Source organism: Syngnathus leptorhynchus, chromosome 22 (genome assembly GCF_054491065.1).
Source record: "Syngnathus leptorhynchus isolate UIUO chromosome 22, UIUO_Slep, whole genome shotgun sequence".
Taxonomy (NCBI): Eukaryota; Metazoa; Chordata; class Actinopteri; order Syngnathiformes; family Syngnathidae; genus Syngnathus; species Syngnathus leptorhynchus.
Genome location: NC_141216.1, coordinates 4,101,600 through 4,120,028, shown reverse-complemented (window position 1 = coordinate 4,120,028; position 18,429 = coordinate 4,101,600). Strand labels below are relative to the sequence as shown.

The window sequence follows — 18,429 nt, the reverse complement described above, 5'->3', positions numbered from 1 at the left end:
AAAAAATATATGATGTAGTAAAAATTGTTGTCAATTAATTCATATTTAAATAGAATTATGTTTAGGTTTGACATCGAAATATAATAATTACGTTAGGGTAGAAAGTATTTTCCTAAAATGTCCGGGTCATACTACGACATACGGAGAGTTCCCACGCAGACGAAGGGGGAAAAAACAAGGAAGTGGCTGGTTTGGTCAATGAAAGTGATCGCTTTTTTAATGTTATTCAAAGCCAAATATCAGCGCAAACGGTGATTTTTAAATCCGTAAGTAACATTAGCATCTGTCCATTATATTGTCTGTTTCGTATTTTTTATTTACGCTTGTCTTGAGCTGGCTGCTAACGAGTTAGCCGACTAGCCAGTGGCGTGACGTATAAGACTAGTTAATATTGACCAAAAGAAAAAAAGTTTATTTTCCATACGATGTGTTTTCTTGTTATATTTTTCTTGTTCCACATTACCTGACCCTGTGTGGTTTAGTGAAGTAGTTTTCTTAGACAAATGTTTGCTCTGCTTCCAAGATGGTCAAAGGAACTTCAATTCATTAAAATGTTTTAAAAAGTATTCACTAAATGTAATCTTTTTTTTTTTTTTCCTTCCAGGATGGGGAGCTGGATTGCATCCTAAGATAGAGGATGCTGCTCACTCCCGGGACGAACGAGAAAGGCACACTGGCAGTTCTGCTGAGCCCCGATCAATATTGTTACTATCTCGCTGGAAGCAGAAACGTCAAACGATGTTCACCAACCTCACCGCTGACTTTGGTAGATAACACAAAGTAACCCGTCGGACCGTTCCCTTTCACATAGTTCCATCGTCATGAACTCGGTGGCGTGGAACAGCTTCCACGAGGTGCGGCGGTTGTGCCACTGGGGGCCTATCATCGCCTTGTCGGTCATCGCCGTGTGCTCCACCGTGGCCGTGCTGGATTCCATCATCTGGTACTGGCCCCTGGACACGACGGGCGGCAGCATCAACTTCATCATGCTCCTCAATTGGACCGTCCTCATCCTCTACAACTACTTCAACGCCATGTTTGTCGGGCCGGGGTACATCCCTCTTAGTTGGAAACCGGTGAGGAGGCGCTTTGAGTGGGGATTGGGAGGTTTCCCACCCAATGTTTATGTGTGCAAACCCCCCCCCCCCCTCAAACAGGAGAATCAAGAGGACATGCAGTACTTGCAGTATTGCAAAGTGTGCCAAGGATTCAAGGCCCCGAGGTCCCACCACTGCCGCAAGTGTAACAGGTACAAGTCACCGTTTTTGTACACCCATATCGTGTCTACCAAATCTAGTTTTAAACGTATCAGTGTGTGTCGAATCCCCGCAGGTGCGTGATGAAGATGGACCACCACTGCCCCTGGATCAACAACTGCTGCGGCCACCAGAACCACGCCTACTTCACCAGCTTCCTTCTCCTGGCCCCGCTGGGCTGCACGCACGCCGCCGCCATCTTTATCATGACCATGTACACGCAGCTCAACGAGAGGGTGAGCGCATAACTGATTCAAGATGATAAAAAAAGCTCAATGACGACGCTTTGCCTGCAGATTTCATTCGGGTGGAGCACGGTGAAGATCGACATGAGCGCCGTTCGTCAGAGCCAGCCCCTTGTACCCTTCAGCGTGGCCGCCTTCGCCGCCACACTCTTCGCCTTGGGCCTGGCGCTCGGCACCACCATCGCCGTCGGCATGCTCTTTGTCATACAGGTGCCTTTCCATCGGCGCTGAAGTCGCGCTCGTAAATAAATATACATATTATTATCATTTTCAATTTCAGATGAAAGTCATCCTACAAAATAAAACCTCAATAGAGTCCTGGATCGAAGAAAAGGTCAGATTTATTGTCCTATTATTATTTCTGCTCTTTCTTTTGATTTTTTTTAATGAACTGATTAATTACGTCACTCATTTCCGTTTCAGTTTTTACACATTGTCATGGTGCCAATTTGTTCACTTTTGATGGGGGACTTTTCTTTTATTTCATGCTTGTCAATAGCTGTGAAACGCCACTAGGTGGCAGTGTTGCTCTACAAACATCTTCCAGTACCTTTTACTTGGGAGGCAGAAAATTACATAAATGTATTTATTCAAACTAAATCATAGATTTGACTTTGCTTCCTTTGACTCGGGGCAAGCAGGCCAAAGATCGAATACAGCACTACCAAACCGAGGAGGAGTTCATCTTCCCGTACGACCTCGGCAGCCGCTGGCTCAACTTGAAGGAGGTCTTCACGTGGTCGGGGGTGCCCAAAGGAGACGGCATCGTGTGGCCTGTCCACCACAAGTGTCACCAGCACACCTTAACGGTCAGTTCCTGTCCCTTTGTCCTTCCGCGGCTGTGTCGACGTAGCCGTCGCCTCCCCTTTAATTACGTTGGTCTCGTCGACGCAGATCGAGCAACTCAAGCAGAAGGCCGACAAACGGGTGAGAAGTGTAAGTACCAAGCGACGACCAGATGCCAGGCCAGGAGTTCTACGTTACAGATGAAGCGACATTTCTTCAATTTAAATTTTTAATTCAGGCACACAAGCCTGGTCGAATAACCATTTGTGGTGTGACTCGGCCAGCAGGTCCAGTATCTGGCGGTGGAGGACTACAATGGCGCCTGCTGCCCCATGACCAAGGGCGTCCGAACTTTTTTCCGGACCCCTTGCACAGAGGAGCCCAGGATAGCCCTGCAACGGGGGGACACCATCCTTGCCACCCGCGGGACCAAGTCAGTCTCTTCCCTTTTGGGTTTTGAAGGAGGCATCTTGTGCACGATATACATGTGTGTGTGTGTCAATATTGTTCTTCTCCTTTAGGTGGTGGATGTACGGAGACAAAGTGTTAAACGAGGAGCAAACAAGAGGTAAAAGAATGCAATCCGAGTCAAATGATGGCAGCTAGTGCAGCAGGATTCACCGGATTTCAAATTGTCTTTCTTTTCCAGCAGGGGAGCGCATCCGTGGATGGTTTCCACGGCGATGCGTGGAAAAGTGCCATTACGACACCGCGACCGTCGAGAGCGCCGTCGATAAGAAAGCCAACTGACGCCGTTGTCCGTTCCCCCAGATTGTGGTCTACACACATTTTGATACCGACTTGAATTTGTCAAAAATAAAAACCAATCTTACTGAGCATCAGCCATGTGGCTTGAAGAAGAGGCTGGATTTCAACAAGGCTTTAATGTGACTACGTAACATGTTTGACTTGAATTCAGTTTTGTTTTTTGTTTTTTACGCGTGCCAATGTTGTTAGTGCATTTTTTGCTAATTATGCAATGCCTTTGCTGCCCCCGCCGGCCGACCCCGGGGCCTCCTCATGCAACTCTTTCTACTCTGTAGCCCAACATGTAATGCTTGGATTGGTTTTCTTATGTTTTGTACAAACAAGCAATTTTCCTCAAATATAAAACATTTCAAAACAATCTCACAGACTGTGTATCAAGAATATCAAAACTATTTCAGTAGAATTGATGACAGAGGCTTCATCAGAAGGGATTTAGGGAAAAAACTTTTTTTTTTTTTCATCAAACTTGTATTTTTGCTATAAAGTAGCCAGTATTTCAGACGGAAAAGAACTCCACATCCCATGAACCACCGCGTTTTCTATCAACCAATCAAGTTACGTCTGAGAGTCACGTGATAGTCCGCCCACTCTCCCTTCATGAGCTGCTATGTCAAAGTGGCTGTTTAACCATTTGGACTGGCTCGTTAAACATTCCCTTGTGTGACCAACAAAACGACAACAAGCAGGTATGTTGATAGGTATACCATGTCTAAAATCACCCTTTTGATCGTTTTGCTTTATCGTGTGGACGAGGTTTGTGTATAAGCCCGACTGACAGTTGTCACCGATGACACGCTGTCTTGCTAGTTTTTGCTAACATAAATCAATTGTATGGTTTCCTACCAATGAGTTATGGATTTCAGAAATGTTGTGTACTAAAAATGTATGTTGCACTACATTGCTGTTTGAGAACACAAATGCTTTCGACCATTGGCAGTGCAACTCGGAACTTTGGTTGATTTGTTTACAGTACGTAGGAGATGAAAATATAAACAATAATTCTAAAAGTATATACACTACAGTTTTTTTCCTAAAAAATTAAACACTTATTTTAACTCATGTATGACTTTCCTACCTAGTAAACCTTTTTTTATTTTATTTTTTAAAGAAATCCAGCGCTAATCTATACTCAGTTCTTTGTCGCCGTCTTGTGGCCTCTCTAGGCAATTACAACTCAATTACTCGCGAATCTTCTCGGTCCAGTAGTTGGGCTTTTTGAATTGAAGTTGCTCATCTGTAGTCTTGCCTATTTGCTGCTTTTCCAGGACCATGTCGATGTTCAGCACGGGCATCCTGGTGCTGACGTCGCCCCTCCACACCCTGCGCATCGCCCCAGTGCTCCGCTCGGCCGCCCAGCTGGTAGAGCGCACCCTCTATGTCCACCTGCACCCGGGCCTCAACCTGGGCGGCGGCCAAGCGCGGCCCGTCTTCCTCCCGCCCGCCGTGGACCTGTGCTCGCTCATCACGCGGCTTTACAGCAACGCGGCTGACGTGTGCGGGCACCTGGACGTCCGCGTCCTGCTCACTCACATCCACCCCTCGTGTGGCAAGGGAGGGCCCTTCCCCATGCCGCAGTACCTGTCGCACTCCCCCGAGGTCCTTCTGACGGACTTCCCCGCACAGGACCCGGCGCAGTCGCAGCAGGTGATGCAGTGCCTGCAGGGATACGCCGGATGCTGCTATGCGTGCCGACCCGGCCTGCCCTCGGTGTTGCTCCCCCCGCAGCCGGTCGAGCCTGAGGAGGAATTGGAGGGCGGCGAGAAGGATCTTCGGGATCAGGGTAAAGTGCTGGAGACGTACCCGGACGTGGTGGTGGGCGGCACCTTCGACCGACTCCACGGGGCCCACAAGACCCTGCTCAACGTGTCGTGCTTGCTCGCCACCAGACGCTTCCTCATCGGCGTGTGCCACCAGGGAATGCTAAAAAGTAAGTTCTCGGAACTCCAATTCAACCCGCTCCTAACTTTTACTTCCACCTTGTCGCCCACAGAAAAGGTCTTGAATGAGCTGATCCAGCCGTACGAGCTGCGTGTGGAAAGGCTCCAAGAGTTCCTGCGGGACGTCAAGCCCTTGCTGCAGGTGGAGATCGTGCCCCTGGATGACCCGCTCGGGGTGTCTGTAGTGGACCCCCTCCTGCGTTGCATCGTGGTCAGCGAGGAGACCCGAAAGGGGGGTGAGGCTGTCAACAGGAAACGCATTGAAAATGTAAAGTAGTCTCCGACTGTCCACTTTTGGTTGACAAAGCGTCAATGACATGGATATTTGGTTGTCCTTCCTATATCAGGGCCTTCCCGCTTTGGTTCTTCACGAAATCCAGCTGCTGAAGGACGCGCATCACTCGGAAACCGAGGAGGAGAAGATTAGTTCGTCCAGCCTGCGCTCCCGCTTGCTGGGAACCCTCCTCAACCAACCCAAGGTCAGTCCGTTCCCACCATGTATTGTTGACAAGAATTATGAAAAGTCCTTCCACTCTCGCTGTCCCCCCGGGTTAGGCCACGCCGCATCTCCCTCTGCAGCCGTACGTGATCGGGCTGACGGGCAAGAGCGGCAGCGGCAAGAGCTCGGTGGCCAAGCGCCTGGAGGACCTAGGCACCGTCCGCATCGACTGCGACAAGCTGGGCCACCAAGTTTACGAGCCGGGCAGCTCCGCCTACCGCCGCATCCTGGAGGAATTCGGATCGGGTAGGCTCGCACTTGGCCCCGCACCCAGAGATGGAGTTCCAGCAAACCTCACTTTATTTTTTATACTCATGCTTAGATATCCTAAATGAAGATCAAAGCATCAACAGACATGCTCTCGGGAAGAAGGTTTTTGGACAACAGGTAGGAAAACATTTTGACACGCTTAGAGGTCCCGGCTCATTTGTTTGTTTGTTTTTTCCCCTCAGGAAAGATTAAAAGCGCTGACGGACATCGTGTGGCCTGAAATTGCGCTTCTCGTCAAGGATAGAATAAGCCAAGCCAGGGAAGAAGGTACACATTTGCATTTGGGACAAGCGCAGAGCATATGGATTTTTTTATTTTATTTTTTTGTCGGCAAAGACGTATGCGTGGTAGATGCAGCTGTTCTTCTGGAGGCTGGCTGGACAGACATGGTCCACGAGGTGTGGGTGACCATCATCCCCGAGGAGGAGGTGCATTCACTAGCCTCAGGCCAGCTAGTACGCTTCCAATACGTCCAATTCAGTAAATGAGCCTTTTTTTTTTTTTTCTCCAGGCAATCTCGCGGATAATGCAGCGAGACGACGTAGCGGCTGAGGACGCCCGGCGCCGCTTGCGAAGCCAGACTTCCGACACGCAGCGGTTGGAGCAGGCCAACGTGGTGCTCAGCACGCAGTGGGAGCCCGACGTCACCCAGCAACAGGTAAGTCGCCGCCCCCGAGCATATTCCCGTGCCCACTTTTCACCATCCCTCCTCATTCCGAAAGGTATTAAAGGCCTGGAATCTTCTACAGAAGAGGATGCAGCAGAGGCAGGCGGCACGGTAGAAAAGTCGAACGGTACCACCAACACACTCGAGTGCCTCTTTAGTCTTCACCCCTTTCACATGGGAACATGAGATATATTTGATGAACTTTGCAGCCCTGCTTTCTCTTTCTCCCCAATTCCGGGTCAGTGCTTTTTTTATACAGACGTCTTTTACCCACAAGCTATCTAATTGAGTATTTTATGGACTTTCAAGAAGCTTCAATTTTTTTTGAAGTCAACTTTTTGGGCTAATAAGGGGGACAGAACATTTCACTGTATTATTGTTATCCTTTCTGTTGCTGTGAAGGATTTCCGTAAATAAATTGATTGTATAGATGCTGAAAAGACAATCTTCATTTTTCTAATGTAGCTTTTAATTACGAATGCTATTAAAAGATTCACAGTGAACACGGACTATGCAAAAAAACAAAAAAAACAATTCTTTTCTTGAGGAATTGTAAACGCAATCGTGTGACTTTGTAACAACATGCACTCTTCCAAAAAGACAAATACTTCAACTGAGATTCCCCCCCCCCCCCCCCCCCTTCACGTTTCTACTTTGAATCGGGCGGAACACGAGGCCGCGCCCAGCTGGTTGCTGGCCCGGCACACGTAGACACCCGCGTCCTCCGCGTCCACGCCGCACACGACCAGCGCGCAGCGGCCATCCGGGCCGTATTCCGTCTTGACTCTGGAGGTCTCGGGCAGCGGCTCGTCATCCCGCAGCCACTCGACCTCCGGATGAGGGTAACCTGGAGGACAAGCAAGCATCCGAATGTTGTGCTTGTCTTGTTTCATTAAAAGCATCAGAATATTTCTTGTGTACGCGCTTTGCCCGGCAGGTCGTATTTAATGAAGCGCCGGTTCTAACCGTCCACTCTGCACGCCAAACGAGCGGTGGCTCCGGCGGGGAGGCTGGCGTCCTGCAGGGACTCCCGGAAGCGAGGCTTGCCGTGCAGCTCCTTATCCAGCGAGCGGATGGCCTCCTCTGCCTCTTGGCTCCAGCTCGACTCTAGAACCGACGCAAAGTGAGCTTTACGCGACACCGCCAACCGCCACGCAGATGTCGCTCCGGGACCTGGAGCTCCGTACGTATTGAAGCTTCACTCTGTCATCGCCTCAGTCCACAAGGGAATACATTCTTAATTTTTTTTTTTTTTTTTTCCTCCCTTTCAAAATTCTACATGCGACACAGCGATAAAGGTTGTATGCAAATGTATTTTGAAATTCCTTATCTCAATGCACGCTTGGTGCACTTGAGGCAGGAGTTCTAGCCTCAAGTCTTTTTTTAATGATATAAAAAGCTTGGCACAGGATTACTGGCAAGTATGTGGATTTTTTTTTAAGACATTTTTTTCCCCACATTGTCATTACGGAGAATTTGGAGGGGAAAAAAAAACAAGGCAGTACACAATGTGAAAAAGTGATGCTGTGAAATATTTTGCTAGTGTCTTACCATCTGAGTGTCTTACCATCTGAGGGGCTGCCAGGAGAATCCGGCCTGTTGGAAAGGTTGGCCATGCGCTGCAGGGCCAGAACAGCCTTGCCGGTTTTCTAAAAGTCAGAGAAAAAAAAAAACGCATGACCACACAGTTGTGTTCGCCAGCAGATGGCGCCGTCGTTAAAAAAAAGCTTGTTTGCGCCTTTTCATTGAGTTTACCTTCCACTTGCACCTGGCCAGGAAACGTCTCATCTTCTCCTTCCTCAGGGACTTGGTGGGCCTGCGGTCGAGAGCCGTGAAGGCGGCCATCCAGGGGTGGACCAGGGCCTCGATGCACGACATCCGACTCCTGGGGAGGTGAAGCAAAAACACCTGACAGGTAAGACGGGGACAAGGCAACACCTCACGCATTTTCTGGGGCAAGCCACATCCTGGCGTTTGCCACCAACCTGGGGTCTTTCTTCAGAAGGCCACTGATGAAGTCTTTGGCTTGATCGGAAATGTCCTCGAAGCTCTCCGGGTCAAAGTCGTAGTGAGCGGCAGTGACTAGCGCGAAGGTCTCGGCATCGTTGCTTCCCTGGAAGGGCGATTCTCCGCTTAGCCTGGAGGGGGAGGAATGCCAGCCATCAATTTTAGAAAAAAATATTGCTTTGGCGCCATCTTGCCGAATTTGAGACAGGAATTATGTTGTTGTGACAGGAGGCGCTTCACCTTCTATAAAAGTACTAATTGGTATGATGAGAGCTTTGGAAGTGTTCTCCTGCTTTCAAAACAAATTATTTGCCATTTATTTTTATGAGTTTGGAATTGTATTTACGAGTTTAGGGATGCTTTAACCTATTAATATAGACCGTTGTAAAAAAAAAACAAAAAAAAAACTGGGAGGGCAGGGGGGGGTGGCTCTCTGACCCCCGTTGGGGTTCGTTGTAGCGAGAACTTTAAGAAGGGGGCAACTATGAAGGTGAAGATCCAAATTTGGCCCACTGAGCCTTGGCGGAGGTTTGCGCCTCGTCTCAAAACCACGTCCTTGGTGTAATACGGGTGGTAGGGGATTGGATTCTGCCATGTAAGCCAGGATGGCAGCACCTTGCCATTGCCACAGCGTTATTTATAGACGGAAAAAACTGGGCGATGAGAATTAAATTCCCTCTTGGATTTCAAAGTGTATTCCCAGCAGGGTAGCGACGTGTGATTTATTTATTTACAATATGAAGCAGATGACCCCGATGCTCCACATGTCCGTCTCCACTCCCACGCTCTCGTAGTTGATCACCTCGGGGGCCACAAACTCGGGCGTTCCGTGCATCACCAACAGGGGTTTGCCTTCTTCTGCAAAACGGCACACAAATCGCCAACATTGATTGATTGGACAGGTGGGCGGAGCTACAGACAGACAGAAATAGACCAGACTACCCCCCCCCCCCCCCCCCGCCCTATTTCCTCACCCAGTTTGCTGGCCAGGCCAAAGTCGATGATCTTGATGTGTGTTCCGGTGTGGTCGGTGCAGACGATGTTCTCGGGCTTGAGGTCCAAGTGGACGATGTTCTGCTTGTGGACGTACAGCATGCCTTCCAGGATCTGCCGCATGTAGCCGGCGCTGGTGGGCTCCGTATGCTCAAAGTTGTCGTCCACGATGCGCTCGAAAAGCTCCCCGCCCGCGATGCTACGACGGACGGACAAAAACGTTAAGTCGGAATCCGCCCGCGCTCCGGCGCCGCCTCTCGCTCACTTACTACTCCATGACCATCACCGTCTCGGTAGGGGTCTCGTAGGCCGCCAGACATTGGACCAGTTTGGGGTGATGGAGGCAGTTCATCAGCTCAATCTCCTGGCGGGCAGCCAATTGCTCTTTGGAGGTCTTGGCTCGGTAGAACTTGCCGGCGTACACCTCGCCCGACTTTTTGTGGGACAGACGGAACACCTCCCCAAACTTTCCGCTGGACAACACAACAGTCAGCGGCATCAGAACCAAATAGTCCTCTCGCAGGACATCCGTTAGCACCGAACTTACACTCCCAGCTTCTCGTGGACGTTGTAGTGGTCCTGAAGCTCCCGTTTGGTTTCAATCACCACTTTGACGCAAGGTCCCATGTCTTCCTTTTCTGAAGACAAAGTGGTGGAGGTCAAGTGAGTGGTCAGTCTGGAACAGGAACTACTCAAGAGGAAAAAAACTAACTGGTGGTGGCCATGGTGACTGTGTCCGACTCCTGGCTGGGCTCGCTGACGCCCTCGGCGTTGTAGGCCCGGACTCGGAATCGGTACTTCCCGTAGGGCTCCAGACCCGAGCTGACTTGGGTGGAGGTGTTCTTACATCGTTCGGCTATTTCCGTCCAGTCGCCAGATGCGTCGGCACCCTGCCGCCGGACCTCCACGATGTAACCCAACACGGCCGTGCCGCCGTCAAAGCTGGGACCCGTCCAGGAGAGGACCAGAGACTCGGCCGACAGCTGGGAGATCATCGGGTGGGACGCGGGCGGGTCGGGACGATCTTTTGGAACGCGACCGGAGTGAGCGCTTGACTTTCAGGAGAACATTTGACAGCCCGATCGATACTCACGTATGACGCTGAGGGAGACGGTGTGTTCGGCGCAACCGCTTCGGTTGCGAGCGATGAGCGTGTAAGAACCCGTGTCGTCTGGGTGGGCCTCGGAGATGGCCAGAGTGCTGTGCGTGTCGTGGCTACTCACGGACATCCTGAGGTCCGGCAGAACCGCCTGCAAAAGGAACAATAGCGAGCTAGCTAGCGGCGTTCGTGTCGCCGTTTTACTTCCACTCTCCAAATAGCGCCGATCGAAACGATGCAGAGACCTTTTCTCTGTTGAAAATCCAGCAGCAGGCCACGGGGCCGGAGGTAGCGCGGAAGTCACAGTGCAAGCGGGCCTCCTCGCCTTTTCGAACCGCCACGTGCTCCGGCGGGTCGATAAAATCCACGGGTGAACCTTGAAAAGAAAACACCAGTGAGTCAAATCAAATGATCACCAAATGTTCCATTCTCTTGCAGGGCCTTTTGTTTGCAAGTCCAACTGATCTCTACCTGGCCAAATTGAAGAGGAGGGCGGGGCTACGGATTCAAATACGATGGGACCAATCACGAGCGAGCGGCCGTGATTGCTTTCCGCCTCACCTGGCACTAACAGGTGAGCTGGAGATTTTCGTGATTGAGGTCACGTGATCACCAAACACCCCCCCCCGTGGTGCTGTATCGCCATTTCATGACATCATCATATATCGGGAAATGACGTGTGTCACGTACCGGCTTCAGCATCTTGCGTATTTTCTGCCGTCAGCTCCATCGCGTCTGGACTGCACCGTGTTCTTTTTTCTGTTTGGAGAGCACACAATGCAATTTTGATTCAAAGGGAGGAACTTAATTCTTTTTTTTTTTTTTGAAAGCATACCTTGACTGTGTAATTCTGCACCGTGGGAAGATTTCTGGTCGCTCAATGCTGTGGCATCTCCGGCGACGCCATTTGTATAACGTGATGAATTCTGATGAGGATGAAACTTCTCACCTATGAAAAAAAAAAAAAATCGTGATTATCATGTGAGTGAATACAAAGCCGCAGGGAATCTATTTTTTCAAAATATAAAATAGCTATTTGCTGCGTATATATTTTTCAAGGTCTCACTTGGACGGCATTAAAACTCCACGCCGCTTATTTCTCACAGCGGACGACTAACACGTCCGGTGATTAACTGCGGCACGGCGTCTATTTTCGGAAATATGGTAGCAGCATGAGTGGCGAGTAACTCTACCTCTTTGTTGCTTCCATTTTTCAGCGCGTACCACTTAGACACACTGAAACGTCAATCGGCAGTAAGGCGTTTATTTCTTCAAGTAGACGGCAAAGCTCCGCGCCGGCGGCTTGCGTTTCAACGTGGCGGCGCGCGAACCCCCCCCCGAAAGTCATTAAGTCTGCGACGCTCTACGACGTCCTCGTGCAAAAGGCTACCGGTTAAAAAAAAAAAAAAGGTCAAGCGTGAAGCGCAGCCCTCGCAAAAGGGGCTGTTAAAGGCTTCTGAACAACGGCCAAAAAGCTTGGACGGCAGATGCGCTCGAGTTACAAACGACCGTAAAAAAAAAAGAAATAGTGAGACGTTACCTGTCTGAGATGAGAATCCCGCAACGTTTATCATCCCCGTGGCGTCGGCGAGAGGCTCCGTTTTTTTGCGTGTGCGCCCCCGGAGCAGCAGGCGCACAGTGGACACATAAGTCTTTGGCTCGCCACCATCCTCGTCCATCCTTGCGTTTTAAAATAGTAGCTGACTTTCACTTTGAGAGAGCCATCCCACGGGCCTCCTCCTGGACAAAAAAAAAAAAAAAAAAAAAACTAATGTCGGGAGGAGATTACGCGCCGTGACCCCACGGGAGACCCACCCCTCCCTCGAGGGATGCAGGAAACTCCTTGTTTTGCCGCCCTGCGTTCTCGAAAATCATGTGTGATGGTAAACAACAGGACACGTCAGAGCAAGCGAGGAAATGCGTGGGGGAGACAAAAGAGTTTTGATGACTACTACTACTACTGGAAAAAAAATGAGCTCAGCCGTGGAAGACAAAGCCAAAAGAGTTACCAGAAAGTTCTCTGGAATCAGGAAAAGCAAGTCGGGCAACAAACTATACATCTTGGCCTCCATTCATGCGCCCGAACTACTCTATTGAGGGTGTGGCCGTGTTTGTTGCTTTTTTGTTTATTGATTGCTGTCACCTTGACAATATTCAATACAAATTCAATTGAATGAGGTCATTAGTAAATCATCCAATTATTTCTTTTCAGTAGACCAAAAGACAAGCGTAGAACAATCCCATTAAGGAGACAGTTTAGTCTGGGGTTGAAGAATGTGAACGTTGGTATGCGTACATTGGAAGCACATGGGAGGGGGGGGGGGGTCACGTTATTTACTACCAGCAGGTCCCCTGGTGCCGAAAGCAGGCAAAAGCCACCGTCGGGTTACGCAATCACACCCCGTGGGGTAAATATCGTTTTTAACGTGGATCTCTCACGGTGGGCTCAAAAACCGCAGTTTTGAAAAGAAGCAGATGCTGGCTTCTTGGCCTAATATGGATGTCTCGCTGCTTTCACCAACTTGATATTTCTGACATTCCCCACCCGCGACGCTCTGTGACCCGCCTCATTTCCAGGCTATCGCCGTTATCGTTTCAGTGGATTCTGAGGAATTCCAAACAGGAAAAAGCAAAATCAAGGCAGAAAGTCACGGCTGGCACTGATTCTTGTTCCCGGGCGTTTGTAGTTTTGCATCCTGTTTTTCATTAGAATGCCAAGAGCGGGCACTCGATTGAATACTAATTTGGGGTTCAAGTATTAAAAGGCATCTACGGCAACATTAATGCTAGTTCCGTTAGCCCACCTATGGCACCTTGCATTGTGTGGTAGCATTACGCTAGCGTACTTTTACATGTTATGCATTTCAATGTTTTGCTCGCCACCTTTATCAATACTGCGTAAATAGAGTTATGGAATGAGGAAAAAACAACAACAATAAATGTATCACGCCACAAGAATTATCACAGTTGTAAAGAACTACTCTCTGACCCCGTGATTATTATATGGCAGAGAGAAACACACTTTTGACATTTGACTCAGACATTTGAGATGCAACAGGTGCCATCCACGATAATAAAACCTTATCATGGCTGCAGGTGGTCCAGACTAGAATTAATTAGATTTTTTTTAGGGGCTAGGAATAACCTTTTTCGATTCCTATTTGCTGCCAGTTATGTACAACCTTTTGCTTATTTTTTTTTTATTAGTATTATTTGAAATATTATGTAAAGGTTGTGCCAGGACATCACTTGGGGGTTGATTACATCCGAATATAGCTTGGAGTGGTTTGCATAGCTGTCTCAGGTTGAGGAATCTCAATTTTGGGCTTCATTATAATTTTTTCCAGAAATTCTCAATGCAAATAGGTTTAATTAAATTTGAGGGTCAAAGTTGAGGTACTTTTAGGGTTTCAACTATTCATTCGGGCAATTGTTTAGTTTGAGAGGGTGTTTTGGCAAGGGTTCAACTTAAATGACATTTTAATTATTCTATTTTTTAAAGCTGTTATTATTTCAACAAATATTGCAAGACTCATGTTAATTTAAATGCTTGGTGAGTTAATTAAAAAATAAGCAGGCCATGCCTTGCACGCGCCTGCATAGGCAGGTAACACTATTGCAGATTACTGACAGCACGATTTATTTTGAGTTTTATTCAAATATGTTCAATTGTTTTAAGTTTTCCTTACCAGCATGCCTTTGCAGACTATTTTGCGGCGTCCATTTGCGCCTTCTCCATAATGGACACCAATTCCCAGGTAACCTCTCGACCGGAAGTGTCTGATACCGTAAATTGCTTGTACTGACGTAAAATCAGCACGTAAAGTCGCCGAGCGCATAAGACAACAAATCCATAAAAGTCGGCTGGGAAAAGCAAAATAAAACAATATACACGCTTGTCAACTATCTTGACGTTAAAAGTAAAGGTAAATGGCCGTTTTATTGAAATATTAGCTAGTACTTGCGTGAAAAAAAATAATCGTATTAATAATGATGGGTTGTTAGTAGTAGAAGAAACGACTACTACTACGACTAAGTTTTGCAAACTTTTCATTGTTATTATTCATTTTTAATGCTCAATTTTGAAGAACAATGTCTGAGACCTTAATCCAGAGAATAAAGGAGCTGGAAGAAGAAGTGGAGAAGCTCAAGTCCCAGCTGAATGGGAACCACACGGAGACCAATGCATGCCCCACTAATGAAAAGACAAATGGTAAAAAAGGAAAGAAAGCCTGCAAGGAGCGACCATTTGACTTTTCCGCACACCCTCGCCGCCACGTCGCTCTGCGTCTGGCCTACTTGGGATGGGCCTACCAGGGCTTTGCCGTCCAGGAGAACACGGACAACACGGTGGAGGCCAGGCTCTTTGAAGCCCTCCTGAAGACGCGCCTCATCCAGAATCGCCAGAGCTCCAACTATCACCGGTGCGGACGCACAGACAAAGGTGTCAGCGCCTTTTCCCAGGTAATTCAGCACTTTTCTGAGTTTGGGGATTTTCACATCCTCTTCATCATCCTCTCCTCCTCTCTTGACAGGTGATAACAATCGACCTGCGCTCCACACAGTATTCCGGTTTGGGTGTCTTCATTCCTGAAAACAGTAAACAGGACACCACCACCGCCCCAGAGCTTCCCTACGTGAAGATGCTGAACAGAGTCTTACCTCGGGACATCCGGATTTTAGAGTGGGCTCCTGCCGCTGAGGGCTTCAGCGCCCGTTTCGATTGCCAGTCCCGCACGTACCGCTACTACTTTCCGCGAGGCTCTTTGGACGTGGCGGCAATGGCAGACGCAGTGAAAAGGTGGGCTCCAATAAATTCAAGTTATTGCACATGATGTGTCTTTGCTCACCGAGCCACAGGCAGAACATTGAAAGGCAGGAGGTACAATGAATGTCTTCACCGTTAGGTACGAGGGCACCCATGATTTCCGTAACCTGTGCAAGATGGACGTGGGCAACGGCGTCCTGCAGTTTCAGAGGACCATCCTGTCGGCGACAGTCGAGCCGGCGGACCCCCAACGCCCCGACGGCACGGACCCGCACGACTTGTTTGTGTTTGAGATTAAAGGACTCGCCTTCCTCTACCACCAGGTATAAAAAAAAAAAAACGCTGGGTTCTTCTTAGTTAAACAAGCTAAAGGTCTTTGTTGTGACATTGCAGGTTCGCTGCATGATGGCTGTGCTGCTCCTGATTGGACAGAAGCTGGAAGCCCCAGAAATTATCCACAGCCTCCTCGATGTTCACAATAACCCCAGAAAGCCGCAATACAGGTGACTTCATCACAACCTGTTACTCAGCTTTCCATGTCTTTGAGACTTTTCTATTTTTATTTTTATTTTTCCCCATCCAGCATGGCGGTGGACTACCCGCTGGTCCTCTACGACTGCCACTTTGACGGCCTGAGCTGGAAGCGGGATGCCGAGGAACAGGGTCTCGCCCTGTCTTCTCTGCAGCAACACTGGACGGAAAGCGCCGTCAAGGCTCACGTTCTACGCGACATGATTCGAGGCTTGGAGGCTACAAGTGAGAAGGCCACACCTTGATGTTTTTTTTCTCCAAAATGGTGTCAATGGATACGAGCAACTGTACGTATGCTTAAAGCTCAAAGTTATTGATTGACAGCCGGGGTGTCGTCCGGCCTATGCCTGCTGGTGGAAGGCAGCCGGCAGAAGAAGTACCGGCCCTTGCTGGAGCGTCCGCTCTGCGAGAGCTTGGAGTCACGCATCGAACACTTTGTCAAGAGAGGCCGGCTGGAGCGGGAGCAGGACGATGCCGGTGGAGAAACTCTTCACAAAGGGAAGCGGTCCAAATACTCCCAAAATTCAACAGGTGTTGCTGAGGTGGCCAATGCAAGTCCAGAATAAAAATGTTTGTTTTTTTTTAAAAAAGGTTTTGTTGAAGGGATTTTTATTTCTATAAACTAGCAATATATTACAAGACATCTCAAAACTGTTTCGAATTGTGTTATATTGACACGTGAATTCAAAATGCAGTTGTTGGCGTGAATGAAAATATTACGTCTTTCATTACTTCTACTATCTCTTGAAACAAATCTTATATTTCGTAAAAAAAAAAATGTTTGTGTACAGTCCAGTCGCTTTTTTGCTGTGTGAGCGCTAGTATGCGGAACATTTTATTCCCTATACCGGAACTATTTTAATGTGACACAATCGATTCAAAACATCCGGTTTTTAGCATGTAGTTGACCTCAAGAGATTTCACGCTGACATTTTGACAAATAGCAGTCACCGATGACGATTTTCTTCGAGTGTGAAGTTGCCGAGACGTGCTAAGGAGGACAATGGCTTCTTATCTTTGTCCATTTGCAGTTGTTTTAATGCTGTCGTCGACATTTAGCCTGTTGACGTTAGCTTGAAGCCTGGCTGTACAAGTGTCCATTCGTCTTCCTTTAAGGGGTAGCTGACATCTACGAGGTAAGAAACCCCCCAAAGTCGTTTTTGTTGGTAATTCAAGCAATTATCACGAAGGAATGACTCCACTCCCTTGTTTATCTACACAGTGGAAAACGTGTTTAGCTTACACTCATATTTCTATGTCATTTCTTTTAGGAGATGTATTTGGTGGGCCTGACCGGAGGCATTTCCTCAGGAAAAAGCACAGTATCGTCGATGTTGCGTGAACTTGGTTGCCCCATCATCGACGCAGATGTTGTGGCCCGGAAAGGTAATGATGCAGCAGCATCAGTTTCAATGAGAATCAAACTGATTTGATTATTTCCCAACGCAGTGGTGGAGCCCAGCTCGCCCGCCCATTCACGTATCATCTTCCACTTTGGGCGCGAGGTGTTGCTGGAGAGCGGCGAGATAGACCGGCAGAAGTTGGGCCGTCTCATCTTCGCCGACGAGGAGAAACGCAAGCTGCTCAACTCCATCACACACCCGGAGATCCATAAGGAGATGCTTAAGCAGATCCTCTTCTACTTCATCAGAGGTAAGACTTGATTTGACACAATTAAAAACAACATTTTTACATTTGTGCATTTTCTTTTTAGGGTATCGCTACGTGGTGCTGGACGTGCCGCTTCTCTTTGAAGCCAGAAAGCTCACGCAGTTTCTCAACCACATTGTTGTTGTTTACTGGTAAAACGAAACTATCAAATAAGTCAATTCGATATTTTAAATGAATATATTGTAGAGCAAGTATGTTTTGTACGCTCGCCAGCGATCCCGCCACCCAGCTGGCGCGCCTGATGCAGCGAGACAGCCTGACGGCGGAGGAGGCCGAGCAGCGGCTGGCGGCGCAAATGCCGCTCAAGGAGAAGCGCGGCCTGGCCAGCCACGTTATCGAGAACTCGGGCACGCGCGAAGACACCCAGCGACAGGTTCTGCAGCTGCACACCAAGCTGGAGGACTCTGTGGACTTCCTCCCAGTGCGGGTGCTAGCTGTGGCTGCCGCCGCCGGCTTGGGCGCCATGCTCCTCTACGCCGCCAAAATGCTTTTGTCCTAGCGGATGACGGCAAAGAGGCAAGTGGTTAGTCACGTCGGTCACTGGAGCCCCCCTTCTCACGGGATTTAGAAGGACGAAGCATGCACTTTAATCACTAATCAACTGACACTCACTTTATTAACTACATTTTTAGCAGTCATGGTTGCTGTCCAAGGTTTTAATTGGCCAGTGACAAAATTGCTAAATCCGCCACGTTTTTTCTCAAAACCAATAACGTTTTTGAAGAAAACTCCACAAAGTATTGGATTGTTTAACTAAACGTAAACTGCTCATTGTAAGACTGTTGAGACGGCCATCACCTCGACTCTCCTTCTTTGTTTTCTTTCTTTTTTCTTCTTTGCTGTCCTTGTTCTCTCCTCTCTGTGAGCACTCTGTAAATCCACGCTACATAAGATAAACTAAATCAAACACTGTTTCTCACATCGTCTTCCTG

The 18,429-nt window shown here is 48.5% G+C and overlaps 5 protein-coding genes across 11 annotated transcripts; 4 read left to right on the top strand and 1 right to left on the bottom strand.

Moving 5' to 3' along the window:
• The first annotated feature begins 137 nt into the window (after positions 1–137).
• Positions 138–3,405, top strand: zdhhc6 (zDHHC palmitoyltransferase 6). 4 transcript variants are annotated; one of them, XM_085903799.1, is made up of 11 exons: positions 138–251; positions 605–1,076; positions 1,158–1,249; positions 1,333–1,492; positions 1,553–1,711; positions 1,782–1,835; positions 2,143–2,310; positions 2,396–2,437; positions 2,572–2,720; positions 2,809–2,855; positions 2,937–3,405. In XM_085903799.1, exons 2-11 carry the CDS (start codon positions 822–824, stop codon positions 3,035–3,037), a joined length of 1,227 nt encoding a protein of 408 aa, XP_085759925.1. In that variant the 5' UTR covers positions 138–251; positions 605–821; the 3' UTR covers positions 3,038–3,405. The 4 variants fall into 4 exon arrangements, with proteins under 4 accessions (XP_085759925.1, XP_085759926.1, XP_085759927.1 ...); XM_085903800.1 differs by having other exon boundaries at positions 138–266; positions 2,575–2,720; XM_085903801.1 differs by having other exon boundaries at positions 138–266; positions 2,940–3,405.
• A 176-nt stretch (positions 3,406–3,581) lies between these two features.
• coasy (CoA synthase) lies at positions 3,582–11,107 on the top strand. 3 transcript variants are annotated; one of them, XM_085903589.1, is made up of 12 exons: positions 3,582–3,741; positions 4,321–4,699; positions 4,781–4,982; positions 5,046–5,260; positions 5,340–5,471; positions 5,548–5,737; positions 5,814–5,878; positions 5,944–6,028; positions 6,098–6,189; positions 6,273–6,419; positions 6,484–8,343; positions 10,966–11,107. In XM_085903589.1, exons 2-11 carry the CDS (start codon positions 4,325–4,327, stop codon positions 6,541–6,543), a joined length of 1,563 nt encoding a protein of 520 aa, XP_085759715.1. In that variant the 5' UTR covers positions 3,582–3,741; positions 4,321–4,324; the 3' UTR covers positions 6,544–8,343; positions 10,966–11,107. The 3 variants fall into 3 exon arrangements, with proteins under 3 accessions (XP_085759715.1, XP_085759714.1, XP_085759713.1); XM_085903588.1 differs by having other exon boundaries at positions 4,321–4,982; XM_085903587.1 differs by having other exon boundaries at positions 4,321–4,982; positions 5,944–6,189.
• LOC147039482 (myosin light chain kinase, smooth muscle-like) lies at positions 7,062–14,340 on the bottom strand. The gene is made up of 16 exons (XM_085903586.1): positions 14,217–14,340; positions 12,068–12,267; positions 11,363–11,476; positions 11,218–11,286; positions 10,773–10,903; positions 10,522–10,678; positions 10,141–10,452; positions 9,976–10,066; positions 9,698–9,901; positions 9,410–9,627; positions 9,170–9,293; positions 8,414–8,566; positions 8,184–8,313; positions 7,996–8,077; positions 7,395–7,535; positions 7,062–7,275 (listed from the first exon to the last, which is right to left on the bottom strand). The coding sequence occupies exons 2-16, from the start codon at positions 12,204–12,206 to the stop codon at positions 7,070–7,072; spliced, it is 2,271 nt and encodes a 756-aa protein (XP_085759712.1). The 5' UTR covers positions 12,207–12,267; positions 14,217–14,340; the 3' UTR covers positions 7,062–7,069.
• Positions 11,516–16,541, top strand: pus3 (pseudouridylate synthase 3). 2 transcript variants are annotated; one of them, XM_085903592.1, is made up of 7 exons: positions 11,516–14,285; positions 14,616–14,991; positions 15,063–15,328; positions 15,435–15,618; positions 15,689–15,798; positions 15,879–16,051; positions 16,151–16,541. In XM_085903592.1, the coding sequence occupies exons 2-7, from the start codon at positions 14,620–14,622 to the stop codon at positions 16,390–16,392; spliced, it is 1,347 nt and encodes a 448-aa protein (XP_085759718.1). In that variant the 5' UTR covers positions 11,516–14,285; positions 14,616–14,619; the 3' UTR covers positions 16,393–16,541. The 2 variants fall into 2 exon arrangements, with proteins under 2 accessions (XP_085759718.1, XP_085759717.1); XM_085903591.1 differs by lacking the exon at positions 11,516–14,285 and adding an exon at positions 14,293–14,453.
• A 144-nt stretch (positions 16,542–16,685) lies between these two features.
• On the top strand, positions 16,686–18,429 carry dcakd (dephospho-CoA kinase domain containing). Its single transcript, XM_085903593.1, has 5 exons — positions 16,686–16,962; positions 17,098–17,212; positions 17,276–17,479; positions 17,541–17,628; positions 17,711–18,429. Exons 2-5 carry the CDS (start codon positions 17,101–17,103, stop codon positions 17,994–17,996), a joined length of 690 nt encoding a protein of 229 aa, XP_085759719.1. The 5' UTR covers positions 16,686–16,962; positions 17,098–17,100; the 3' UTR covers positions 17,997–18,429.